Source organism: Rattus norvegicus, chromosome 5 (assembly GCF_021556685.1).
Source record: "Rattus norvegicus strain SHRSP/BbbUtx chromosome 5, alternate assembly SHRSP_T2T, whole genome shotgun sequence".
Taxonomy (NCBI): domain Eukaryota; kingdom Metazoa; phylum Chordata; class Mammalia; order Rodentia; family Muridae; genus Rattus; species Rattus norvegicus.
In genome coordinates, this window is record NC_141538.1 from 148,176,622 (window position 1) to 148,204,587 (window position 27,966).

The 27,966-nt window shown below is 42.8% G+C and overlaps 2 protein-coding genes across 9 annotated transcripts in view; one reads left to right on the plus strand and one right to left on the minus strand.

Moving 5' to 3' along the window:
- LOC148006064 (uncharacterized) overlaps window positions 1–1,303 on the minus strand; it is a 34,336-nt gene extending 33,033 nt beyond the window's left edge. For all 4 annotated transcript variants that reach the window (XM_087551659.1, XM_087551657.1, XM_087551658.1 and 1 more), the window contains exon 1: window positions 190–1,303. In XM_087551659.1, the coding sequence (XP_087407785.1) occupies window positions 585–1,286 (702 nt within the window). In that variant the 5' untranslated portion in view covers window positions 1,287–1,303 and the 3' untranslated portion in view covers window positions 190–584. The remainder of the gene's footprint in view (window positions 1–189) is intronic.
- Window positions 820–27,966, plus strand: Ptp4a2 (protein tyrosine phosphatase 4A2). Of its 5 annotated transcripts, XM_087551427.1 has the most exons (8): window positions 820–976; window positions 1,078–1,209; window positions 12,496–12,632; window positions 16,788–17,482; window positions 20,183–20,275; window positions 23,370–23,500; window positions 24,786–24,860; window positions 25,749–27,966. In XM_087551427.1, the coding sequence occupies exons 4-8, from the start codon at window positions 17,387–17,389 to the stop codon at window positions 25,855–25,857; spliced, it is 504 nt and encodes a 167-aa protein (XP_087407553.1). In that variant the 5' UTR covers window positions 820–976; window positions 1,078–1,209; window positions 12,496–12,632; window positions 16,788–17,386; the 3' UTR covers window positions 25,858–27,966. The 5 variants fall into 5 exon arrangements, with proteins under 5 accessions (XP_087407553.1, XP_087407552.1, XP_087407550.1 ...); XM_087551426.1 differs by lacking the exon at window positions 12,496–12,632; XM_087551424.1 differs by lacking the exon at window positions 12,496–12,632 and having other exon boundaries at window positions 820–1,403.

Sequence of the window (27,966 nt, forward strand, 5' to 3'; positions counted from 1 at the left end):
CCAGTTCCAATTTCAGAGTTGCTTTCTTTTTTCTTGATTTAACCAGTTCTGTAGACCAGGCTGGCCTTGAACTTCTAGGGTTTGGGATTAAAGGCGTTATGCCACCACTGCCTGACTTTTCTTTAAAAATCACGTCCATTCTTCACACTTTATATAGGTACTGAAGAGTGTCTGTGAAGACAGTATTACCTCCGCTTTATAGTTGAGAATAACTTGCTCCTTAACTCTGCATTTCCATACATAAAAGGTTTGTGTATTGCTAGCCGGGTAGGGGTCTGGTGAGCAGTGCAGAGCGATCCTTCGCGGAGATGTACACCCCGTTCGAGGCCTCCAGGAAGGGGCAGCCAAGTATAAGGTACTCGGTTCCCCACTTCTGAACTGGAAATCCCCAGCTCAGGTCTCGGTTGCCGCCCAGTCCCAGTTCCAGTCCCAGCGGGATCTCGCTCCAGGTGCCTCCCAGGATCCGGAATCCGCCCGCGACCTTGCGGGTCACTGCGTGGCCAGAGGCGCTAACTTAGACCCAGGTGCGGATGGGCGAGTCGCGGCGTGGGCGGGCGCTTCCCTCCGCCACGTTCGTCACCCCGCTACCCCCACCCCGTGCCGGTCACATGTATGCGCCTTCCGCCGCCCCAAGTGCCGAGCGCAGCAAACCACGCGGAGGCGGAGCGCGGGAGGCGCCCAGGCCAGTGGGTCAAAGCTCCCTGGGCAGAGTGGGCGTGGCCAACCGCCGCGAGCCGCCGGTAGCCAATCATCGGTTCCGAGGGCGTGGTCGCGCCGCGCCCCGCAGCGCCCCCTGAGGGGCGGCGGCGGGAGCTGGTCGGGCTGCGCGCGCAGCGGTGGTGGCGGCGGCGCGATCGGCCGGGCTGTAACCGTCGTCCGTCCGGGAGCGGCTGTAGCGGCAGCAGCGGCCGGGCACCGCGCGAGGCGACGCCAGCAGGCAGCGGCGGTAGCGGGGGCAGCGGCGGCAGCGGGGGACGCAGCGGCGGTCGCGGTAGCAGCAGCAGCAGCAGCAGCAAGACGGACTCGTGGACACGCGCCGCCGCCGCCGCCGGGCCGGGCCGGGTGTCGCGCGCCGAGGCTGGGGGGGAGTCGTCGCCGCCGCCGCCGCCGCTCCCGCCGCCGCCGCCGCCGCCGAGGTGACTGAGGAGAGAGGCGCCTCCTCGCTCCCGCCTCCGCCGGCCTTCAATGCCCAGTCCCCAGCTCGCCAGCGTGAGTGCGCCCCTCCCGGGCGGCCCCGCGCGGCACCCGGGCCTCGGGCAGGGGAGGGCGGGAGGCGCCGCTGCCATTAGAGCAGGCCCGAGACACGTCCCCGGAAGGAGGGCCGGGCCGGGCTGGGCCAGGGGCGGGGAGCGGGGCTCGAGGTGGGGGAGCGAGCGAGTGAGCTTGGAAGAATGCGGGAGAAGGTGCGTGTGCGGGCAGCATGTGTCCTTGTGGGGGCGAAGGTGTGGCGAGAGCGAGTGGGGGCGAGGAGGAGCGTGGCGGACGAGGAGGTGTGCAGGGGTGCGCCTGCGTTTGTCCGGCGCGTGAGCACAGGCATCCTGGAGGCCCCTTAGTCTTTGTGTTGATAGTGAACCTTCGCGTCCAGGGTCTAAACTCAGGCGGAAGCGTGGGATCCCTGAGTTGCAGTCAAGTAAGAGGAAAGGATCTGAGTCTCCCGAGACGCTGATCTCTGGCGCTTCTTTCCCCTTTCGTAAAAAAATGTATGTAATTTATGAATTTCCAGAGATGTCTTTGCCGTCCTCCCCACCCCCATTTCCCAGCGCTAACCATCCAAGCTTGACTCTTGTCCAGAAGCCTGACTTTTTGCCGGTAAAGTATTCGGAAGCATAAACTTTTTTTTTCTTTTTTGGCAAATGCTTAGTGTTCAGGTCAAGGATATTTAATGAGGTAAACCGCGGTATTTTATCAGTGAGTGACTCTCTTATTCTGCAGGAAAGCGCCTAAGAAACGGTCATAAATATCGATATAGAAGTGCCATAGTTGAGTCTGTCCTTGGATTTGTCACGAAGTATTAAGTGACTAATCTAGCGTCATCGTAGGCATTCAGCAAATGCTTCAGTTTGGAGTTGCTATTGCTGGATTAGTATATGGTATTCACTCCCCCTCCCCTCTGTTGCTGAGCAGTTTCAGACAGGAAGTGAGAGAAGTTCAGCCTTGTTAGTGCGCAAGAGGAAATAAGACTATAGAACTCACATTATCAGGGCTTTGTTTTCTGATCCTGACATTTTTCGTTACGGATCGAATGATCGGAAAGAGTTGTTAATGACCTTTTTCCAGGGGGGTTGCAGAGTAATTCTTCTGTTTCATTTGTTTTGTCGTACTTGTAGAAATTCCAAATAGTATGGTCTCAAACTCTTCCTAACAGGTTGGCTTTGAGCTCTGACCCTCCTGCCTCAAGTCTTCCAAGTGTTGAAAGTATAGGTGTAAAAGTAGGCTGAAGGGGGGATTCCGAGATGAAGAGTAGTTGGTACGGATTTTATATTCAATGATGTAATCATAGAAAGTATTGGGAATAAGTAGGCAAAGCTACTTGGGAGTCAGAGGCCAGAGGATGGAAGATGTCAAGGGCAGTTAATGGCGTGAGATTTTGTGAACCTTAATCTAAAAATAGTAAAGGGGTCTGGGGGTATAGCACTGGCTCGTGTAAAGAAGTACTCATTTAATTCCTCGTGCTACTACTACCAAAAAATGTTGGGAATAAGGAAAGTTTTGGTTTTTTTTTTTAAAGGTGGTTCTTTGTGATAGTGGGTATAGAATTACAACAAAATTCAATGTTACTTGAAGTTAGAAATTTTCCCTATATCTAACTTATTTTTTTGAGCCTAGGTCTTATTCTCTAACCTGGCCTGGCATTTGTGGTCTTCTTGCTGCAGCTTCCCAACTGTTAGGATGGCAGGCATGACCCAGCTAAGCTTGGGTAGAAATTAATGGTGCATTCTTAGGGTGTCCTTTTTTTCAGAAATTAGCACACTCTGCTTGAGAAGTATTGTCTTTCACTGGGAGGTGGGGGTAGTTAGTAATAAGTGCCACTTACTGTACTACAGGTGGTTTTTTAATACTTAATTCTCACAACCAGGACGGTGGAGGATGTCCTTGGTGGCCCTTGGTTGGCAGTTGTTTTGAGATGCTTCCGTTTGCTGGGCACTAGGGATGTGGCGATGTGCCCCTGGATGTGACAGTGGGATGAGAGACACATGAACAGCGGATACTTTGTTCAGGAGCTTGTCCCAGGTCACACAGATAATAAGAATTGGATTAAAAATTAATGTCATCTAAAGCCCCTGATTTTTTTTTTCCAGAATACCAAGCTATTCTCTCAGTAGCATATCTGACTTTGAACTTTCTCATTCTTACAATGATCTAGCAGCTTGCACACAGGAGAGCTGTGGAAACTAATGGAGAGGACAAGTGGATGGTTGTAGGAGATGCTGACTTGAGATTTTGGGGGCCTAAACTCGGCTTTTATGTGGGAGGAGATTCTGCCTTGAAACTGTCTTGGGGCCCCAGGGTGTGTGCTTTGAGACAGTTTTTATGAGGCACCTGGGATATGTCTGGGAGGAAAGGCTGATTAAAGAAATGTAGCAGACTTTTATGTTTGGGAATTTTGTTTGTTATGGGGGTATTTATTGGAGCTGAGGAGTCAACTGAAGTTGCCACTTTGTAAAAGTTTTTCTCTTGGGATGTGCAGCTAATTAAGTCAAGAGATTACAACGCACATGTAAGAGAATTCACTTGAATGTACTATCAGTTGAATTTCAGATGCAAAAGTATTACTAAGACAACAGTTTATTACATTTAGTATCTAGAATAAGCTGGCATTTCAGAACTCCTTTACCAGTGAAGAATAGTTGAGAACTGCTGAACTGGGTATTTTCTGACTCAGAACAGAAGTCAGACCACTCCCTCCATGAGTCAGTCAAGTAATATTTAATTTGAACCAAGTTTATAGCAGAAACCATTTACAACATCTCTGAACTTTGGTGGCATAAGGAAGGAAGAGTGAACGAATGCTTCTGCACGTGTTACTTAAAGTCAAAGGTCCGTACGTAGTAGTTGGGTATTGTGAGCAGATTAAATTGCATTTCTTTTTCTTTTTTTCTTTTTTTCTTCTGTTAGGTCCACCTCTCTACCCTACCACCTTTGAACCCAGGGTCTCCTGTAGTCACTCTGTCTACTACAGAGCTTTATCCTAAGTCCTTAGAGGACAGTGTTGAAATTCAATAGGGACTTACATGGTAATCAACCTTTTATTGGAATTAGGGTTTGGAGATCAGTAAAACCTCTGGAGAAAGCATTCTCAAAGAAAGCTTCAGGGGAAGAACATAGAGCTTTTCCACATTCACTCTGGAGACGGAAACGTCATATTATTCCTAAATAGAAGTTGAAGATTGTTAAGTGAGAGTTTGCGCGAATAGAAATTTGGACACAGTTTAATGTGGGGCAGTAATAGAGCAAATTAGTAAGGAGGGTAGTGGTAGAGACGTGGTTTTAGATGCTTATAAAATACGTTAAATTTCGGGGTTCTTGGTAACAGCACTAAAAATAGTGCTCCCCTTTTTAGAGGCCTATTTGTGTCTGATCACAAGCCACAACCTTACATCCATCGAGGTGATAGTTCCTCAGGGAAAGGCGCTTATTGACAACCTGAGTGTCATCCTTGCAACTCTCACAATAGAGAGCCAACTGCAGGGTGTGCTATGACTTCCACACACATGCACATATACAAACATGGGCAGAATAAATGTAAAGAAACAAATAATTCATCACATTTATTAATTAATCTCACAGCAATACTCTTTTACCTTTACAAGTAAGGAAATTGGTTTATAGAATAAATGTTGAATTCCAAGTATTGGTATCTAAGCTGAGACTACAGTAAGGACACGGTGGTGAGTGAAAAATTGTTTTTCCTTTTGGAATTAAAGCACTTACATACCTGCTGAAGCAGAGGATACTACTAATCAGACTTGCATTGGGAAATGGTGATTTGAGTTTAATCTGTTGAATACAGGAAGAGTTGTCCCGCCATTCTTACAAATTGTCATTTTCTCTTCACCTCAATGAAGAAGCTGCTTAGAAACTGTAGGCTCGGGGTTGGGGATTTAGCTCAGCGGTAGAGCGCTTGTTTAGCAAGCGCAAGGCCCTGGGTTCGGTCCCCAGCTCCGAAAAATAAGAAAAAAGAGAAGGAAAAAAAAAGTAAAAGAAACTGTAGGCTCTGTTCACTTTCCACAAGTCCTCATTAAGTTATCAGGGCTTGAGTGAGAAAATGACCTTTCTGTACAGTGCTACACCCTTTAAAGGTATTTCCCTGCACTGTATATATTCTCTCCCTCCCTTTCTCTCCTCTCCTACCTCTCCCCATCTCTTTCCTCCTCCCCCCTTGCTTTCTTTCTGAGAAAGGGTGTCTCTCTGGCAGTCCTAGAATTCATTATGTAGTCCAGGCTGGCCTGGAATTCTCAGATCCTCCAACCACTGATTTCCAGTGCTGGAATTGAAGGAGTTCACTATCACACCTGGCCCCTCTATATCTTCAGTCATTGTAGATTTGTGACGGATCAAAGTCTTTCCAAGAAAAGTATATTATTGTTATTTTGAAAAGTATACTAGTTATACAAGTTTTTGTGACTTGATTATCTGTTTCTTGTATGTCTTTTTGACACTTAGGTTCAGTCTGCAGGCTGAAGTTAAAAGTTCAAGGTCACCTTGAGCTTTGGGATCACCCTGGGCTACAGTGAAGCTATGTCTCAAGCACTCTTTATTTATTAGAGAGTTTAAAGATGAGGCTTTAGTGTGCTCCTGTGCTGGTTGAACCTGGTCTGAAACAACACACTTGAACATTCAAGCAGTCTCCTTTGGAGAAGTGGTGTTTAATTCCTTTCATAGTATTTTTGGGTTGAAATTTCATTCTTCTCAGAGAATGTTAATTCTTTTGGCATAAAAATGCACCCTTGATACATTTGTTTTAGCAGTTCTGATAAATTATATTTTTATTCCAGCAGTGGTAAAAAATGTTGGCTCTAAGTAATGTATCATTTGATAGAATTCAGAATCAGATCTTCTAGTTTGTCTTAAGATTTGGACATCTTGTCCCCTCTTTTCCCCCTCGTTTAACAGGAAGGTTGTTCTAGGTTGTGCCATCATTATATTCATATATGTAATTTAGATGCATGTTTGATGTGTTTTAGTAGTAGGATGTGTTTTCTACTTTGCATTATAGTAGAAAGCCTATCATGAAGGAGACATGGCTGGTTAGTGCAGAAAGATGAGAGTCGTAGATTGAGAAGGATGTGTTAGAGAAAGAGTCTAGTGACACAACTGTCGTGTACTTGCAGACAAGGTTTTGTTTGGTGAGTAGTTTAAATTAGGTAAATATGAGAACTACGTTGAGCACTGTGTGCATATGGTGTGTATGCTATGGTCCATGGGAAGCTAACCAAGAGCCTTGCTTATGTAAGCTAAGGAATATCCTCAGCCCTGACTGTCCAGGACCCAAAACTGTCTGTGACCAGTTTGCTCCTGCGACAGTTTCTGAGACCTGGAATTCATGTTCCACAGAGCCTGGCTTAGCTACATTCTGTTTTGCATTTCTGACGAGATGTGATCTTTAAAGTTGTTTCTGTTTCTGGGGGTAAACCAGTTCAGTGATCAAGTGGGATTAATGGGTATAGAGAATGTTTTTATTGTGAAGTTTGTCTGTGTCTTAGAGGATAAGAAACCCCAGTTTGACAGCATTTGCTCCGTTCTTAAGACCACTACTCCACCTTGGAATTTCTGAGAGTCTTTAGTGTGGTTTGAACTAATCTGAAATTCTCCATAATGTCAAGGCTGTCTCCAGTGTTAATCTGGTTAATCAAGACTAATCTTCCTCAAGTCACATTATGTGTCCTTCACAATTTCTGCTGAGTTCTTCAGTTCCTGTCAGTTTCATGCTTTCCTTAAGTTTTTGTTTTTACATGCTCACTGGTATGTGCCATTCAGAGGACAGTTGAACAGGAGTTGCTCCTCGGATGCTCTGGACCCCATCTTTACGCTCGGCAGTAGGCACCTTTTCTTGCTGAGCCGTTTTGCTGACTCTTTTGAAACCTTGATTCTCTTACCTTCTTTTCACACTTTCTCTAACATACATATTGTTAACATGAAAGCCTAATTCCTGTCAAGTATTTTTACTCATAGTGATTTTGTAGGCTTGATCCTGAGTAGGCTGTGCATGGTGTGCTGCATTTTAGTGCCATTCAGAGGTGATGGGTATTATAAATGGAGGCAACATTTGGAAGAAAAGGACAGGGAAAAATTTGATTTTATGTTTGTAAATTAGAGCCCATGTCAGACTAAGTTAGTGGCAACAGAAGACTCTTGGCATGACATCAGTGATCTCACTAGTTTACTTCACAACCCACATACTGCACACCAATGTTCATTGTGAGTTATTGCTTTAAATTGGGAATATTTCTGTGTTTAGTGAAAAAAATCATACTATCATCATTGGACAATTAGTGATTAGATAGTATAAGAGACCTACAGACAGATGACTATGAAACATGATTCATAAAAACAAGCATAGCGGGGGGTTGGGGATTTAGCTCAGTGGTAGAGCGCTTGCCTAGGAAGCGCAAGGCCCTGGGTTCGGTCCCCAGCTCCGGAAAAAAAGAAAAGAAAAAAAAAAAGCATAGCGGAAGTGAAGTCATAACACAGCCAGTTTTCTTTGAGATGTAGACAAAAATGTCCTAACAGCAGAACGTTGTAAGAGGAATTTTATACAGACAAGATGGGTTTTGAAATGTCTTATTTGTTAACCTAAACAAAGAGAACATCTTCATCACCTCGACCCCCCATTGGACAAATTGTAGTTTTGTCAGTGAGAAAGGAAAGTGTTGAGTTGACCTATGCATAGCTGGGGAATTTTGAAACACTATTAGGTAGGTAGATGCTAAAAAGGGCCTTTGGGTTCTTGCTTTGCATGCTGCTCCTGTGCTGTGGGTTATTTTGAAAGGTGATTCAAATAACCTTTTCCAAATGTCTGTTTTGCAACCTCAGGGAACTTGCAGCTGCTACAGTCATTTCAACTGTCCTGATACAGGGTAGGAAACATTTCAGAGTGGTGTTGACAAGCAGAAGCCAGGTGTCCTTTGGGGTTTTACTTCTGAATTTGCTTTATCAAAAACTATTATAGTTGAAAGTTGAAGTTTTGGTGGGTTAGTTGGTTTGGTTCTGGGGATTGACCCTAAGGCCTTGAGCACACTTTGCTACCGCAGAATACCACCCTAAGTCCTCAAGTGTACCCGTTAATGAAATAATGAACTCAGTAGGCAGGTTTTGAATTAATATGTAATGAAGTTGAAAAGTGAATTAAAACGATTTAAGATTTAAATTGTTTTCCAGGAAAACTACTTAGTGAGATTAAAAAAAGAACGATAGAAAAATCAAGAAAAGCATTTGACTTAATTTTCAGGCAAAGCAACTAATTGGAGGTAGTTTTTACTGCATCAGGTTGTTATAGTTGTTTAGAAAAAGAACGAGCTTAACTTTATAATAAAAGATGCTTGAGTATCTTCAAGTGCTATTAACTAGTCTCCATAGTACAAGTGAAATGAAGGTATGGATGAGCACAATCTATTTATTTATTTATTTTGGTTGAGACATGGTTTCCCTGTGTAGCCTTGGCATCTGGGAACTCACTTTATAGACCAGGCTGACCTCAAATTCAGAGACCTGCCTGCCTCTGTCTCTCTTGTGTGTGTCTGTCGTTCCTGTGCCACTACTGCCCAGCCCATCTGCTTTAATTTAAGTATGAGTCGAAAATGCTACAATACTTGTCTTAAAGCTATTTGTAGAGAAAGATATTACTAAAAAAAGAAAATTTTGTAATCACCAGGATACAAATTTGAAAACCGTTCCCTTTGATTTGGGTGGAAACTGGGCCCACCTGACAAGAGCGAGCAGCTGTCAGGGTCTCAGAAGCAGGTGTGCTTGTCGCTAATTGCTTTCCTTTCCTGTTTGAGTGGCAGGCCATGTGTCTTTGCTGATTCTGAAATGTTAAGACATTTCCTACCAGCAAGGTCATAGCTTCTTTTTATAGAATGGATATTGATTTCTGTACTGGAACTTCATTCTCAAGTTCCCTTTTTAAAGGAGGAAGTGCGGGAGTGGGAGTAACCAAGGAGTAACTCGGAAACTCTTCCGAGCTCTTTTCTCTAAGCAGAGCAGCCGCAGAGCAGCCGTCGCGCTGTCTTACTTACACATACCGTGGTTCCTGCTGCATAACATTAGGTACTTTATCTACTGTCGGCTCAAAGTCGGTGGATGGAGGGAAATTAATATCAATCTTCTAAATTTTAAGAAGCCAGTGTCCCAGTTTTTGTTTGATAAGCTAGAGCAAGGGGTTGGGGACTTAGCTCAGGGGTAGGGCGCTTGCCTAGCAAGCACAAGGCCCTGGGTTCGGTCCCCAGCTCCGAAAAAAAGAACCAAAAAAGAAAAGAAAAAAGAAAAAAAAAAAGCTAGAGCAAGATAGATGACCCAGGCTGGAGAGAGAGCAGTTGTCTCAACAGCACTCGGGTTAGAGTGAGTCAGGAAGATGAACGATGTCAGTTTGAGACTAGTTAATTAAGTGAACAGTGTTTCATTGGTAAATACAGGCTCTCTTCAGATTGCACACCTTCAGGAGTTTCTCCAAGCTCACACAGTAAGTGCAGTTAGTTCTTCACTCAGTACTGAGTAAATAAGGAACTACTGATGGTCAAAATGACTTCACTCTGTAGTCTGACTTGGTGCCTATGAATTTCACAGTTCCTTAGGGTCTTGGCTTTCACCTTCAATATCCAGTCTGTGGACACAGCCTTCTGGGTTCTACTTTAGAGCGTATCTGAAAACTGACTTTTTCTTTTTTTTTTTTTTTGGAGCTGGGGACCGAACCCAGGGCCTTGCGCTTCCTAGGCAAGCGCTCTACCACTGAGCTAAATCCCCAACCCCCTGACTTTTTCTTATCCTCTGGATTGTTACTGCCTTGGTTTCATCACATTATCTCCTAGGTTATGGCAACAGGCCCCTCCCCCATCTTTCTGCTTCCACCCATATCACTTTCCCAGTCTATCTTTATAAAGCAGCTGGAGTGATCTCTTTAAAACATAATTGTCATTCTTGAATGACACCCTTAGTTGGCTTCATTTGAGGGTCATCGTTCTCTGAATGAAAGCCAAAAGCTTCATGGAGCCTATGAAGTTCTCACTTCTGAATCTGAATGTCTTTGCTTTGCCCTCTATTCCAGTAGCATTGGTCCTCCTGTTTTTCCTGGAACACCCAAAGTGTGTCCTTATTCTATAGTCATAATCACAGCTTACCTACTTGTCTAAAATGGGCTCTGAATATCTATTTGGTTCCCATCTTCTGGATTGGTTAAAATGTCACTTTTCTAGCAGATTCTTGCTGATGGGCTTTTTAAAAAACTGGGATCTTGGTCTCTTCTGGAACTGCAGGTGGTTTTATTTTGCATTTTTCTCCGAGGAGTGGCATTATATTTATTTATTTTTTGCCCTCTGAAATATAAAATTCGTCCCAACAGTAACTTTTAACTGTTGCCTTGCGAGCTATGTGACATATATCCAATAGATAGGTTAATATGTTCTTAACTAGACATACACAAAGAAACTTTAGCACATTTGAGTCAATTTCCAGATTAGATCAGTTGAATTTATTTCAATGGGAAATGCCGATGTTTTTGTTCATGTAAAATGTATTTCTTTTGGGAAAAATATTGCAAGGTTTTGGCTGTGTATATACTATGTGTACATCTTGGCTTTATGTTGCTTGAACATAGAGGCTAAAGACTCACATGACTTCCTATAGAATTTCTCATAAGAAAAATAACAGGAACTACACTTGTTTTTTAGGCTTTGGGGTTTAGGTTCCATTTCCTTCTGTCTAAAATTCTTTTACTTGTATTTGTATTCTACGTGCTGTTTGAATTTGGTGAATACTGACCCACATTAGTGCTTATGACTTAATTTGGAGTTAAAAGGTGAAAGCTTGATGAGAATGGGTTGATGTTAGTAAGATTATATCAAATCGAATAGGACTGACCCATCTCTCACGCTTTTGAATAGCTGTATTCACATTTAGCAGGACTGTTGGAGTTGCTGGGGCATCGTGTGAAGTTTGCTGAGTTGTAGACAAATGTGAAAACTGTCTTCCTGGAACTGTTCCATGCTTGCTTAAGGCAGAGGGCTAGCCCTCTGGAGGCCTTTACTAATAGCATTGTTTGGAACCTAAGTTTTAAGCCATTAGAGGTTCTTGATCACCTTAGAATTTAAGCCGAAACCATTTGAAAGGTGTGTGTTAAGATAAGCAAATTAATGCTTCTGTCCTTAGTCATCCCCCCCTTCCTCCCCCACCCCTCACTCTCTTATCTTTTAACCTTTGAGATAGTCCTTGGGTTTGAAAGTACCCGCAAATACAGTTTTAAAAGCATACCATTTATTCTGCCATGTTCTTTTAAGTTTGTTTGCTCCATAGCATCTTTTATCTATCTTTGCCTGTTTGTTTATTATGTAGGTCTATTATATTTTTAAACTTTGCCTAGTTCTCCATTTTCAGAATATACCTTGTATCTAGATAGTGGAGGTGCACAAAACGCCTTTAATTCCAGTACTTAGGAGGCAGAGGCAAGTAGATCTCTGAGTTTGAGGCCAGCCTTGTTTATAGAGTGAGTTCAGGATAGCAAGGACAAGAAAACAACAAAAAAGAATATACCCTGATTAATATACCCTGGGTACTGGACCGTGCCATATATGTTGGCTTTAGAGTCTCATTTAGGTAGATGCAAATGGTAAAATTCGGATACCAGGATTTTAGCTATTTTATACCCCCCAGAATGTTTTTTTTTTCTTTCTTTTTTTTTTTTTTAAGTAACTTATTTTTACTTTACGTGTATTGGTGTTTTGCCTGCATGCTTGGGTGTATGTGTGCTAGTTTTCCTGGAACTGGAGTTCTAGACAGAGTTGAACTGCTGTGTGGGTGTTGAGAATTGAGCACAGGTCTGGAAAAGCAGTATGGTGCCATCTCTCCATCCCCCTGCCCTCAGAGTTTTACCTAGTCTGTGTACCATTGACTGGCAGAACACTGTCTCAGCTAGTTAGGACTCTGATTGCCTCTTCTTTCAAGACCTCTAGATTATCACAGACCATGCTCTTCAATTCTTCTGAAAATGCTCTTGCTGAAATTAAAATATTACATAAAAACAGAAATGAATTTAACGTAACATGTAAGAGGTGCTCTTGAAGGCCAACTGTGTTGTGACTGCCTGAACCAAATGATAGTCTTCTGAAAGAGAAGCGAAGGCTCTTAGCCACTGAGCCATTTCTTTACCCCCACACTCCCAAATGTAATCTTTCTAAAATTAGGCTCTATAAAAGATTATTTTGTGCTTAATAATTTATTTGTCAAGTAAACTGTATCATGTTGCTGCTAAGTTTTTTTAAATAGGGTTTTGACCTTCCTCACTAGGTGAGGCGGCCTTGAGGCCTTGAGACCTCTGCCTCTACCTCCTGAGCTGTCAAATATAACTATCTCCACTCTTAGAAATCAAGTGCTGCATGCTGGGTTTGCCAAGAATGTGTTTGCCCACAGAGCTACTTTCCCAGGTCAGTGATGGTTCTTATTTTTTTAAGTAGGTAGAGCAGAATCAGTGCTAGACCGATGCTTAGAGAAAATGTTCCCCTGTATGGGACATGAGTGCAGTATTCATGCTGCAGCACAGAACTCTGTGACTTGTGAGCGTTCTAGCTGTGGTAGGTGATGGAGATTCTGATTTGTTTTTAAAACAGGTTTGCTTTGTGGCAAGTGTCAATTGTGGTTAACATTAGTTCAGCTGAAGTGACAGGTGCAAAATTTGTACTATCGATGGGTGGTTGGACTCTTGGGAGAAGGGGTGGGACAAAAACTTGCTTTTATCATATGTCTGTTAATTTTGATAGAACATAGTGTTTCTTTTGGCAGAAATTCTGCTGTTGGAGCTCTTCAGTATTAAGGATTGAAAAATCTAATAAAAAATTATTGTTATCTCTGGAAATGGTTCTTCCAGAATGAACCGGGAAGAATAAGATGGGATAAAGCTTGTTTTGTTTGCTCAACAGACAAACACTGGAGACTAGGTAGAAAATGGAGTGCTAGGATTGTAAGCTTTTAAGTCTGGCTGCCACTACAATGTAGTCCTTTTAGTGCCTCTACTCATCTGATACACATTAGCTGTGATAAGCTTGAACCAGAAGATCCAAATGCAGGTTAGAATTTCCTTGTTTTCCTGTGCTGTGTATGCAAGCCATTGTTTTTGAGTAGCTTTTTAAATAGAAGTCATCAGTTGTAGTTACTTGAAAAGTTAGACTTGCATGCAAAGAGAATGGGACTTGAAGAATATGTGGGTGGGTCCAAAATTGAAAAAATTAACTAAGGAGTCAGGAGCTCTAGGCTCTTGTCTGTGATTTGTTTCTAGTTAATAGTGTTGGCTTAAAAACAGATTTACCAGGGCTGGGGATTTAGCTCAGTGTTAGAGCGCTTACCTAGGAAGCACAAGGCCCTGGGTTCAGTCCCCAGCTCCGAAAAAAAGAACCAAAAAAAACAAAACAAACAAACAAAAAAAAAAACAGATTTACCTACTTGAAGATCTTTTGGTTTTTAAAAGGCCAGAATATCTTATCTTCTCATTTCTCCTAGCTTAAAGCTCTTTGACTGTACGAGGAGTGTTCTGTAAAATGTCTTGAATAACCTCAGGTGCCTGTGTTTGAGGTTGCAGTTACAATTGAGTCTTACAAAAGTAGTTAGACTTTTGACAGTGCCTTTATGTAGCCCTGGTTGTCCTGGAACTTGCTATATAGATCTGGCTGGACTTAGAGATCTGTACATAGCCTAGGCTGGTTTCAAATTTCTATGTATCCAAGGATGACCTTGAACTTGTGATACATCCAACCCTCATCCCCAGCTTCACTGTCTAACCCCCACTGTTCTGGAACTTTCTCTGTAGAAGGCTGCCCTTGAACTCAAGAGATCCACCTGCCTTGGACTCCCAAGTGCTGGGATTAAAAGCATGCACCACTACCAATGCAGGCCTCCATCCTCCTTCCTCCCCCCCCCCCCCTCTTTCTTTTTGAAACAAGACTTCACTCTGCATCCCTGGCTGGCCAGGGATTTGTTTTGTAGAGCATACTGGCCTTGAACTCTCAGAGATCTGGTTGCCTTTGCCTCCTGTGTTCTGGTTCTAAAGCCATATCCAAGGCCGGGCCATATTTTAGGAATGTTTTATATTGTGTCCACAGCATTATCAACTATGCCATTTATAAAATAAGAATATCTATAAGGAAAAAAGATGTGAGACAGAAGATATTTGAAAGTTTGTAGGCCCAGGTTCTCTGTATTTTTCACTTTCTTCCCCAAATGACTTATACCAATACATCTTTCATATTCTTTTCTATCTGCTCACATAGAGCCTTTAGTTTTTTTTATTTTTCCTTTCAGTCCTGAGGCCTGTGCCTGCTGGGGAAGCTCTCTCCAGCAAAAATGTTTTCATAGTTATAAATTTAATGTTTTTTGAGACAAGGTCTTAACAATGTAGCCCTGGCTTGGCCTGGAACTTGGATTCTTCTGCACTGTTTCCCAAGAGCTGGAATCCATAGGTGTACACCGGTGTACCAAGCCTTTTAAATTTTAATTTTTGCAGTGTTAGGGTATTAATATTAAACCCAGGGTTTTATGCAGGTTAGGCAAGCATGGCTATATTTTTAGCCCTGAAACTTCAAATAAGTATTATTGGTGGCTTAATAGAAGAGGCGAGAGAAAAATTTTAGACCATTTCCCTGTTTCCAGAGGCGTTTTGGGTTATAAAGACGCCATCTGACTGAGCCAGTTTGTAATGGAACATTAAATTGAAAGCACCGGGCCTAAACTGACATTTTAGAAGCTGCTACTTCTCTGAGTGTTGTTATAGCAATATTTGGAGAGGATGCTCTGGGAATCACTGACCTTCAGATAGCTCCTACTTTTTTGTTTGTTCTTTTCTCCCTGGCTGTCCTGTAACTCACTCTGCAGATCAGACTGGGATCAAAAGCCTGCGCTGCTGCTGCCGCCACTCAGCTGTTTTGTGGGGTGCGCCCTACATGAAGCCTCAGAGGTCACAAGAGGGTGCTCAGTTCTTTGGAACTGGAGTTACAGACAGTTGTTAACTGCCTCGTGGGTGCTGAGAACCAAACCCAGATTTTTGCAAAAGCAACAAGTACTTTTAATACTGACTGAGCCATTCTCTAGCCTCCAGAGTTGTTCCTATTTCTTTTTTCCTGTAAGGTTTTTTGTATTGTTTTTATCATTTTAACTCTTATTTGTGTACATGTGCGCTGCCTATGGAAACGTGGGTGCAGGTGTCCTTGGGAGGCAGAAGTTTTGGATCTCTGGAACTGAAGTCAAGGGGAGTTATGAACTGCTTATTGTGGGTGTTGGAGATTTGAAGTCCTTTGCAAGAGTAGATTACCCTCTCAACCATGAAATCATCTTTTAGCCCTAAAATTATTGTTTTTTTGGTTTTTTTTTTTCTTTTTTCTTTTTTTCGGAGCTGGGGACCGAACCCAGGGCCTTGCGCTTGCTAGGCAAGTGCTCTACCGCTGAGCTAAATCCCCAATCCCACAATTATTGTTTCTTAGGGTCTTACTATATAGCCCTGGCTGGCATAGAACTTCTATGTAAACTAAGGTGGCTTCAAACATACAGAACTCCATCAGCTTCTGCTGTTTCTGCTTCCCAAGAGCCGAGATTAAAGGTGTATGTCACTAAGTCCACATTTAAAAAAAAATCCCTTAAATTATTTTTGATAGAACTTCTCACCGTATAGCTGTGTAGACAGAGTTGGCCTAAGAATTGTCATTTCCCTGTATGAACATCTTGAGTGCTGAGACTACAGCTATGCCTGGCTGATTTTGTGCTCTTGAGGCAGTGAACAATGGCAAAAAGGAAAACCTGGACCAGAAGAGCATTTATGTGTGCGTGAGCTGAGCCCGTAGACAGTGGGGATACATTAAAAAACAAACCACATGGCCCAGTTAATTTACTATGTGACTCAAGGCAAATCCTTTAACTTATAACAGCTCTTGTGTGCATGTAGACCAGGCTTGCCCTAAACTTGAATTTCTGATCTTCCTGCTTCTACCGTTCAGGTGCTAGGATTACTGGGTATGTGCCACACACCCAATTTATGAGGTGCTGCCAGTCGAATTAATTAGACTTGTGTGTTAGGCAAGCACTCCAACTGAGCTATACCTCCAGACCTGAAATAAAAAATTTAGCTGTGCTTAATGGATTAATATCATAATTGGGGAGCCAGTTCATATTTTAATATAATCAAATTTTTGAAGTAAAGTTATGTTAATTATCCTCAGCCTATTTACAAATGAATACCCTGTTTTAAACAGAATATATGTGAAAGAGCAAGTTACCAAAGCAGACAAATGCAGTCGCTTTGTGAGTTGAAGAGTTAAAAAGAGTCCATGGAAAGACATTTTCTTCAAGTACCCTTAATTTATTGGATGAATTTTTAAGATCTCAAGACAATGAAAAATGAGTTAGACATGATTATTGTAAGACCTGTGTTTAAGACCTTGTTATGTATGTCCCCCTTATCCCAATCTTTAAAGGTGTCGATAATTTAGCATTTGTTACATTTTACCTATTTTGGTCTCTTAGAGAATCTGTTCTTTCTGAAGGCTTCATGTTTTCCGTTCTGTTATTCACTTCATTTTACCTGTTTTTTTCCCCCCCAGGTTTTTCGTTGGAATATACGTTGCACATTTATGGCGATTCTGAGCGTGAGGGCAGACTTCTGCCAGGCTCAGCACAGCCTTTTCGCTGACAAGTGAGCTTGGGGTTCTATGTGCCATAATTAACATTGCCTTGAAGACTCTGGACACCGAGACTGGCCTCAGAAGTAGTAGGCTTTTTTTTTTTTTTTAAATTGCAAGCGTATTCTTTTAATGACTCCAGTAAAATTAAGCATCAAGTAAACAAAAGTGGAAAAGAACCTACACTTTTAACTTGTCTCACTAGTGCCTAAATGTAGTTTAAAGGCTGCTTAAATTTTGTGTGTAGTTGGATTTTTTGGAAGCTGAAGGTATCCATCTGCAGACATTGAGGCCCAAGTTGAATTTGGATTCAAGTGGATTCTTAACACTTCTGCCTGTGCTGAAGAGAAGCTTCATAAGGAACAAGCAAGTTGAATAGAGAAGATAGTGATCAATAAGAGGCATTTAGTGGTCTTTTTAATGTTTTCTGCTGCGAAACATTTCAAGATTTATTGATTTCCTCCTCCCCCATTCCCCCCACCACACTCACACACGCACGCTCACACTTTTTATTTGCCATAATGAACCGTCCAGCCCCTGTGGAGATCTCGTACGAGAACATGCGTTTTCTGATAACTCACAACCCAACCAATGCGACTCTCAACAAGTTCACCGAGGTAAGGTGGTGGCAGGGTCGACTTCCGGGTCAGCTTTTCTTAACTACGAAGGTTTAGCCTTTCATAGTTTACGTTGGGTTGAATTGTTACAATTTTGGAAGAATATGGAATTTGGAGATACTGTAGATTATCTAGTACTTCTAATTGTGTGTTCTTTCTGTGTTTATTAGCAGTATTTTTGCCATTTTTCAGTAAACTCAACATTTATTGACCACAGTATGTACTCAGCATTGCAGTAAGCACTGAATACTGTTTGTAAGGTCCAGGTACGACTATGAGACCACGGGTGCTACTGTTTTCTCCTTCTAGACGGAGCACCACTCAGCTTCAAAAGTCATTGTATGGGTAGAACTAGTACCTTAAGCCTGTCATGCATCCTAGTGCACATGTTAAGGGGTGAGCAAGATGGGTAAAGGAGCTTGTTGTCATGACAACCTGGATTCTATCCTTGGGAATATGAGAACTGATTCCTCCAGGTTGTCCTCTGACTTCTGCACATTGCCATAACACACATGTATGTCCCATATGCCCTAAATCAACGTGTAGTAATTAAAAACAATAAACTGATGTCATACTTCAACCACAAACTGCTTAGTAACAGCAGTTATTACAAGTACAGGAATCCAGAAACTTGGGGAAGGAAGTGGTCATGAGTAGTAAACATGGAGCCTCCTTTTTTCCTTTTTTCCTCCTTATGCAATGGAGAAAGTCTTTACTCTTCAGGGGAGATTTAAATATAAAGTCTTTAATCTTGTATAGATGATAGCATCAAATGTGAGTTCAGTTGATGTGATGTGGAGTGGAGAGCAGCTGGAGGACCAGTCAGCCAGGGACTCTTGGTTATGGGTGGCAAAGCTGAGACCAAGTAGTTTTACCAATAAAAATTATAACAATATTTTGATGAGAAATAACCATGAAACTCATGTTAGCTCCCCACCCCCTATTTTTGTGGCTGGAAATGGAGCTCAGGGCCTCATGCATGTCAAGAGGGACAGTGCCACGAGCTGTGTCTCCAGCCCTTCTGTATTTACTTTCTATGTGAAGCACTCACAAAATTTCCCAGCCTGGCCTTAATCTAATTCTGTAGCTCAGATGATCCTTGTGGTCCTTCTGTTTAACCATCTAAGTAGAGATGACAAGTCTGTGCCACTAGAAATACTTATTTTTAAAATTCTAGCTGGGAGCTGGTGAGATGGTTCAGTGGGTAAAGGTCCTCACTACCAAAGCTGCTGACCTAAGCTCAACCCCAAAACCCATGTGGTAGAAGGAGAGACCGGAGATTGGAGTATTGTTCACAAGCACAGGCACAAAAATGAACAAATGTAAATAATTGTTTGTTAGGGTCTCACTGTATGGCCCTGTCTGCCTGCCTTTGTGTCTGGAGAGCCGCTCCTGGCCTGTATTCTGTTTAAAGGAATAACTGGCTATAATTGTGTACTAGCTCTTTTAAAATTACTTTTCCCCCCAATTTCAAAATTAAACTTTTGCTCTTTAGAAAAGCAATAGATGATTATCGCATAAAAATTAAAGCAGCCAGCCAGTGGAGGCACACACCTTTAAATCCTAGCCCTGGGGAGGCAGAGGCTGATCTCTGAATTCCAGGCCAGCCTGATCTTCAGAGCTAGTTCTAGGATACCCAGGGCTACACAAAGAAATACTGTCTTGGGGGGAAATAGAGAAGGCAAAATAAGAAGTAGGCATTAACCCAATAATTGGGAGTCGGGGACAGGTAGGTGGATCTCTGTAAATTCAAGGCAAGCCTGGTCTACAAATCAAGTTTCAGGACAGTCAGGGCTGTTAAACAGACACCCTATCTTGAAAATAGACAGCAAAATAACAGAAATTATAAAAACATTGAATTGTTAAATACCTTAGGCTTCTAGGTTTTGTTTCCCACATGTGTGTATATTCAGAAATACACATATGAGATCATACTACACATTTAAAACGGTTCCACCAGTCTCTTTTGTGTTACTTTTGTAGCCATCATAGAATTCACCGTATAGGTGTGCCATCCCTCTTTGGGAACGCTAATAGACAGTATTTATACCTTTCAGCATTCTGTTCTGTCTATGGTGAAGATGCTGTCCTGACCTTAGTACCTGCTTTCTGTGAAGTCCCAAGAATACAACTTCTAGGTCATTGTATATATGAACTTTTTTTTTTTTTCTTTCTTTTTTTCGGAGCTGGGGACCAAACCCAGCGCTCTACCACTGAGCTAAATCCCCAACCCCTATATATGAACTTTTAAAAATCTTGTGCTATTGCTACTAAATTGCCCTTTGAAAGATGAGTATTTCCACAGGAGTGTATGTGTGTGTCTGTTAAGCTTATGCAGTTTTAAGCTTTGTCTAAGAAGAAAACTGCCTAGTTTTAGTTTCTGATAGTACATTTCTTTCTTTTTTTAAAAAAGATCTTATTTATTTATTATATACATGTTCTGCATGTACATCTGCATGTAAGAAGAGGGCATCAGATCCCATTACACACAAAATTAAAACAATGTATCAGATCCCATTACACACAAAATTAAAAACAATGGTTGTGAGCCACCATGTAGTTGCTGTGATTTGAACTCAGGACCCCTGGAAGAGCAGTCAGTGCTCCCAACCTCAGAGCCATCTCTCCAGATAGTACATTTGTAGAACCCAGGTTTCAGATTCCAAAAGCAGGTTCCCTGATAACTGTTTTTCTTTAAAGGAACTCAAGAAGTACGGAGTGACAACTTTGGTCCGAGTTTGTGATGCTACCTATGACAAAGCTCCAGTTGAAAAAGAAGGGATCCACGTTCTAGTGAGTGTCATGTGTCTTTGTGGTGTCTGGGAGTGCACTACATTTCAAACACTGATGTTTATGAAGCTTGAAACTCAAGTGCCACGTTAGTAGGCAGTGTTAATAGCCGTCTCCTACAGTTTCTTTGGATTAATACATGAGCAACATTATCCGTTGTGTCCTTAGAGTCTACATTTGCAGTGTATTTTCAACAAATGAAAGGCAGAATTAAGTGCACACTTATTTCTCAAATGTGGAAATTGGGGCCTGGGGAATGTCTCAGACAGTGGAGTGCTTGCCGTCAGAGCCTGAGCACCTGAGATTGACACTCAGAACCCAAGAAAAAAGACCCTGTCTCAAAAACACTCTCAGTGGATAAAAGGGATTGGGTATAGCAGCGCCTGCCTTTAACTGAAGGCACTCCATGGTTTCAAGGTCATCTTGGTCTACATAGCGAATTCCAGCCCAGGCTACAACCGTGAGGTCCTGTCTCAAGACCCCCTCAGAAATGAAGTGGACAATATCTGAGTAGGAACAACACCTGAGGTGGTTCTCAGACTCCAGCACACACAGTGAAAATTGTCGTAGTTTGGAGGTGCATGAAGTGTTTAGCTTTTGTTTGTATACTACTAATTTGAATATAAGTAGGTAATTTCCATCAGAAATACTTCATATGGAAATATCCTTTACCATATCTGTAAGTACTAATCTATTAGTAACTTAATATTTTGTGGATAATTGTAGAAGACAAAAAGACAGGGAAAAAAGCTAAGGACTGGGGGAAGGCATCTTGGTGCAGAGTAGTTTCTAACACTTGGGTAGATTTTCCTGAAGAGCTCTGGTCCAGTTAGATGTAGTTGAGTTCAATTTGAATACAAAGTAAGCATGCTAATTGCTGTTTCTTTATAGAAGAAGAGACTCATGCTAGTTAAAATCTACCTTTTCCTTGAATAATTTGGCCCATAAGGTGCAGCTCTTAGGAATGAAATGACCTTACAGTCTTGTGTGCCATAAGATCTTATGTGACTTTGTGAGGACAGTGTAATAGGAGGATGTGTAATTAACTGGGAAGAAAGCAGTAAGGAGAGGTAGGTATAGTTCAGTGATCTCAGGTGTCTACCCGGTGAGTGACTGGGAAGGCAGTTATGTAGGCAGGTATCCTTGTTGGTCAGGTGGGTGGTCATTTCATGTCTGATCTATAAGGTTTCTCATGTTTGCTTTAGTAAAAATATAAAAACTACCACCAACATTCTGGTTTTTAAAAACTATTTTACTACTTGCATTGTAACATTTGGCTTGCATTCCCATTCTGAAAGACTGGTCCAATATAGTACAGTAGTGATTGTACTATTTGAAGCGGTCTCTGGCCGCTCAAAGTAGGCCGGTCTGACACTCACCAAGCTGAGGGTGACTTTGAACAGTCTCCTTCCTCTACCTCCCAGTGCTCAGGCTTCAGATGTGTATTGCTGTGTTTGCTTATGCAGTTTTGGGGACGCGAACCCAGTGCTTCATGTATGCTAGGCAAGCACTTCACCAACTAAGCTATGTCTCCAGCCCATTGTTTTTAATTTTGTGTGTCTGTGTGTGCAGGCGCCCAAAGAGCCGGGATTAAAGGTGCGCACCATCACTTCCTGGCTCACAGGAACACTGAGCTCTTAAACCCTGAGCCAGTTACTGTTTTACGTTTTTAAATAACATTTTCATTATTGTGTACCTGAGTGGAGGTCAGCAGAGAACTTTGTGGAACCAGTTGTCTCCTTCTACATTGATTTGGATCTCAGGGATTCAACTGAGTTCATTGGGCTTGGGTGGCAAGCACTTTTACTCAGTGGAGCCATCTAGCTTGCCCAGCCTTTTGCTTTTGCTTTTGTTTTTTTGAGACAGGGTTTCTGTGTATGTAGCTCTGGCTGGCTTAGAACTTGCTCCATAGAACAGGCTGACCTGGAACTTGCCGAGTGCCACTATCCCATGTGCTGGGTTAGTGAGCTCCACAACAACCTGCTAGAAAGCATTTCTTTAAGGAGAAGATGATAACTGTCATAGGGTGTCCATTGCTGTGAAGAGACCATGACCATGGCAGCTCTTATAAAGGGCAGCAGGTAACTGGGGCTGGCTTACAGGTTCAGAGGTTCAGTCTAGTACTGTCACTGCAGAAGCAGGGCAGTGTGCAGGCGGGCCCACATGGTGCTGGAGAAGGAGCCGAGAGTGCTCCATCTTGGTCAGCAGGCAGCAGGAGGAAACTGTAGCACACGGGGTGGAGCTTGAGCACACATCCGAGGCCTCAAAGCCCGACTCCAGGGTGACCTTCCTCAGCAAGGCCGCAGCACCCTATGGCCAAGAATTCAAACACATGAGTCTGTGAGAGCCATTCCTGTTCAAATGCACTAGTGAAGAAGAGGACAGTGAGACTCATCTGGCACACAGCGCCAGGTGGGCTGAAAACACGATAGCAATGATCCTCTGACTTGGTGTCAGCCTGGAGAGTTTTCTCTATTAGCCTAGCTGCTACCCTGACCATGCAAGAGTTCAGTCTGTGACACAAAGATTTTTGGTTAACGTAGGGCTGGGGCGGGGTGTGGTCAGTGGCAGAATACTTCTCTAGTGTTTTTTAAAGCCCTAGGCGCAGTTCAAAACACTTGTGTGTGTGTGTGTCTGTCTTTAGATGGGTGTGCCATTTCCTGTAGTCCATCTGAGAAGACTTGCTTGGCATTCAGATTTTGGTCCTGGTAGTTTTTCAACAGTGATCAGGATTTTGCTAAAATAGATGTATGAGGTGCCAGACACCTCTTACCCCAGCAGGAGAGTCTCTGGAGTTTAAGGCCAGCCTGGTCTACAGAGTGAGTTCCAGGATGGCCAGGGATACCCAGGGAAACCCTATCTCTGAAACAGACACAGACTTGCACGCATGCACACTCGTGGTGTGAGGTGGTCAGTGGTGACTCACGCCTTTAATTCCAGCACATGGGAGGTGGGTGGGTCTCCCTGTCTCTGGGGGTGGGGGGGATTAAAAAGGAGTAGCTAAGCCTGTCTGTCCTGACTGTTTTCAGCTCTTTTTTATTAGGAAGTTAGTCCCTGAGAACATACCAGCTTGATGTAAGAAGTCATTTCTTTTCAGGACTGGCCATTTGATGACGGAGCTCCGCCCCCTAATCAGATAGTAGATGATTGGCTAAACCTGTTAAAGACCAAATTCCGGGAAGAGCCAGGCTGCTGTGTCGCAGTGCATTGTGTTGCAGGATTGGGAAGGTAATTCCTCTTTTTCTGAGATCTAAATAAGCTAAGCTTCTCACCGTGGCCGAATCTGCATTCAGTAATTAATTGATACTAAATCACCAAAAAGGAAGTGAGAAAATGCCAGTGTAATAAGCTCTAATAAGAGCCTTTTGGGTTGGGTCTGGATCTGATTTTAGTGCCATACTGAATGTAATGAAGGTCCTTGCCCCTCTTTCAAGAAGAGATTTAGGTCATTAAGTGGGTGACAGAATTACAATTGTTTTAGAGATTAAATTATCTGTACATGGTTGGGTTTGGATTGAAAGGAAAGGAAATGAACTTAGCAGGTAGAAGGTTACTTTAAACTCTTTAATAGAAATGTGTACATAATGAGAATTGTCTGTGAATGTAAAATCCTTCTCACCAAGCATTGCTTTTGATAGTGCTTTATACTTCGATCAACAGCAGGATAAATGCCAGTTTTATGGTGTGCACTGTGACTCAGAACATTACTGTGAGCTTAGCCCCTTTAGAATGGCAAGGTTTCTTCATGAGGTTGGAAGGTTCAGTTCTCCTGAAGGTTGATGGTGTGAGGCCTTCCTGGGTGGCTTTATCTCTATCGCCTGTCTCAGATAGTTGGAGGCAGTGCTCTATTAATGTGCTTTTAAAACATTTTTTCTTTTTTAAGAATAGAGACTATAGCTGGATGGTCGTGGCACACTCCTTTAATCTCAGCACTTGGGAAGTAGGAGCAGGTGGATCTCTGAGTTGAAGGCCAGCCTGGTCTATAGATCAAGGATAGCCAGGGCTACAGAGAAACCCTGTCTCAAAAAACAAAGAAAGAATTGAGAAGCTGAGTGCAGTGTAGTAGGAGGCAAGGATGGCTTGTGAGTGTTAGGCTGGCCTGCGCCTCATAGTAAGAACCTGCTGTAGAGGAGAACATCAGTTACTGAGTCGGAGCGGGAAATACTTTTGTTCCTGTATGTCCCCATTTACCCACTCCTATGTCTGTCTGTCTGTCTTGTCTGTCTGTCTGTCTATCTATCTATCTATCTATCTATCTATCTATCTATCTATCTATCTATCTATGATACGTGGTCTCTTGTTTTGTAGTCCTGACTGCCCCAGAACTCATTGTGTAGTTCAGGCTGCCCTTGAACTCGAGGTTTGCCTGTCTTCCAAATGCTGGGATTAAAGGCATTTATGCCACTATACCCAACACAAGCTCAAGTTGGAAATGAGTAAGCTTTCAGGTAAAAAGTAAAACTCTTGGGATTCTCAGGGCTTGTGGAGACTTACGGACGGCTTCTCTCTACAGGGCTCCTGTGCTAGTTGCACTTGCACTGATTGAATGCGGAATGAAGTATGAAGATGCTGTTCAGTTTATAAGACAGTGAGTATGAAGCTGTATGTTCAGACACTTGAAGCGGGCTGTGCATGAGGAAGAGGTTATGGGATGGAGTCATTTGGAATATACAAGCACTGGCTGCTTTGGGCTTAAGACACTAAAGGTAGAAAAAGAAAGGTTAAGGCAAGTGACAGAGACTGAATACCATTGGCATTTGTGGATTGTTGTTCTGATTTTGATGTCAGTATATTGTTGGATGTCTAGGAATCCCGACAGTGATTATTGATCAGTGCTGCTTGTATTGGATTTTATAACAGCACCAGTGCAGCTCCATAGGACCAGCAGGCAAAAGCAGTGCATGAATTGCATGAAGGAACAGTCATCACTTGGCAGTCTTGAGAGAGTGGCTGTTCTCATACACATATCCCCATAGTCCGGGCATTGATCTGAAATCATAGGCCATATTGTTCCTTTCTTTAACAAAATTAGAGCATGCACATCTGTCCTGAACCTGAGGCTTTGTCTTTGTAGGTTATTTTTTAAAGCATCCTAATCCCTGTTTGTCATTCTGATCTGAAGACTCTGTTAATCTAAAAGGAAAGAGTGATCTGGTGTTCAAAACCCTGCTGGTTTCTGTTAGACTACAGTAACAGGCAGAGAAAGAAACTTGGGAGGCAGAGGCAGGAAGAGTCTGAGTTTGAGCGGTTTATACCACAAGTTCCAGGACAGCTAAGGCTACACAGAGAAACACTGTCTTGGAAAACCAAAAGGGATGAAAGGTCATGTTTCAACTTTCTCAAGTAATGAGGTATGGGGGTAGGCAGGCTTTTAGCTAGGGAGGGTGAGCTAGAAGGCGTTAGTCTACTGACAATGCATTTCAGGAAGCTGTACAGTTGTTTGCTACATGACAGCGCACTGCTCTTGTATTTTCAGAAAAAGAAGAGGAGCATTCAATTCCAAACAGCTGCTTTACTTGGAGAAATACCGACCTAAGATGCGATTACGCTTCAGAGATACCAACGGGCACTGCTGTGTTCAGTAGAAGCAGAGGAAGGCCGGCTGGATCGTGGCATTAGAGGGAACTCTGGGTACCTGGAAATGTGAATCTGGATTCTTACCTGTGTCATCAAAGTAGTGATGGATTCCGTACTCCTCGACTCCTCATGATTGAGAAGAAGGCAAACGATAAAGAAATCCCTCTATAACACGAATAAAATGTTTAAGAAAAGAAAAAAGAAAGGAAAAGGGATTAATTTAGTGAAAGATGATTTTGCTCCTAGTTTTGGAGTTTTGATTTTTGCCAGGATTGAATTATTTCAAATCTCCTGTGTTTTTTAAGCTTTTTCAAAATAGATGTCTGAGGAAAACCAGCAGAATATTAACCAGTGCGGAGCCAGTTGTTGGGGAGCACACACTTCCATTATGCTTGGCACATAGGTCTCCTTGTGGTGGGATTTGGGGGAGGTAGATTTTCCCTCTCTCCTGCCTCCCTCCCTTCTCCTGATAGACGTAGATGGAATAGAAAGAAACCCTTGTTGCTGTAGATGTGCGTGTGTCTGGCAGCCTTAAGCCCACCTGGGCACTTTTAGGAAAAAAAAAAACCAAAAAATAAATAAATGAATAAATAAATAAAAATAAAAGCAAAGAAAAAGCAGTGGCGCATATATTCTATGGTCCAGGCGGTTTCTAGTCTGTTGATAATGGATGCTGATGTTAGTTTTTTTTCCCTTGCAGCCCTGATCTACCATTAGGGCATGAAAGGTAGCCAGGAGCCTTTGGTTTTGTAAATGGTGAGGAAATGACGTCCTAGGTCTTCCTTTTCCCATCAGTGAAACAAGTGGGCCTCCTATTATTGCAGAGATGACGGGAGGCCATTGCTGGTGTGTCCAGGAGAGTTAGCGTGTTTCTACAAGTGTAGAAGTGTGGGCTGTGGATTTGCTATCTAACGATGTCCTAAAAACTGGTATCTTAAAGTTTTAGGACCGATTTCAGCAATAGTCAGAGGAGCAACAGAACACTCAGTCTTGAGAAATGCCTGTGGTGGTGGTTTTCCAAATTGTTGTTTATTTGTACAGTTCAGTGTAACCACCCCATCACCTTATTGTTACTAGATTCTTCAAGAAAAATCACTGTCAGAACCAGCTTTCCCTGGTGAGTCTGCGTCCACAGGGTGTCGGGCTGAAGCACAATGGTAGGCACCCAGTGACCAGCACATGCTAATGGCGTCGTGTGGGCTCTTGCTCAGTGTGCCGATGCAGAAGGCAGTTGACCAGACAAAGCAAGTGGGGGGCATCTTCAGTACCCTCCTCACCTGAATGTTCCACACTCAACAATACCCTGCTACCCAAGCCTTGAGTGCAGGCCTGCAGTCGTCTTTCCCCACTGGATTTTACTGTGCAGAGCCATAAGTCTCCCATTTTGTTTGTGTCAGTCAGGCCAGTAGGATGGACGACATCTCACTGACGATACCTCAGATGTTGGCAGCTTTCTGAGTTGCCTGTTTACTGTTGATGGAATTGTTCTGATTTTTAACTAAATGCAAATATGTAGTCCTCCTTTCTGCCTCATCTCAGAAAATGAAAAATAATGCTTTTGACACTGTTTCTAGAATTTTAAAGTAAAAAATGATGATATAATCCAAAAATTCTTACTTCAGAGCATGACATTCGATTTCTTTAACAAAGCTTGAGATGAAAACTTCTTACCCTTACGTTTAGGTTGACTGTTGACTCCTCCAGGGTTCTGATCAGTACCACCCAGACCTTTTCCACTGACGTGCTCATAGTGTTGGCGTGTGTGTAAATGCATTTGTTTGTGAGCACAGTAGCTCCCCTGAGGGTCTGCACACGCAGGTGCCCAACAGCATCAGTGCTGCCTGACACAGTCTGTCATTCCTGCTGGGGGGAGGAGGTGTGTAAAGGAACACAGAGCAGCCCTCGCTTTGTCTTCAAGACTAATGTTAATTGTTCTCAGAACTGGACTTCTTTTTCCCCCCTCAAGATTAAAACTTTTTTCTTTTGGATTTAATGAAGTATTGCTAGCTGGAGCCAGTTTGACTTGTGAGAGAGGTTAGACTGATGGAAGGCGTGCAGCCTGATTGACACCCGAACCCTGAACCCTTTTGAAGAACAATAAAACATATTTTACATGC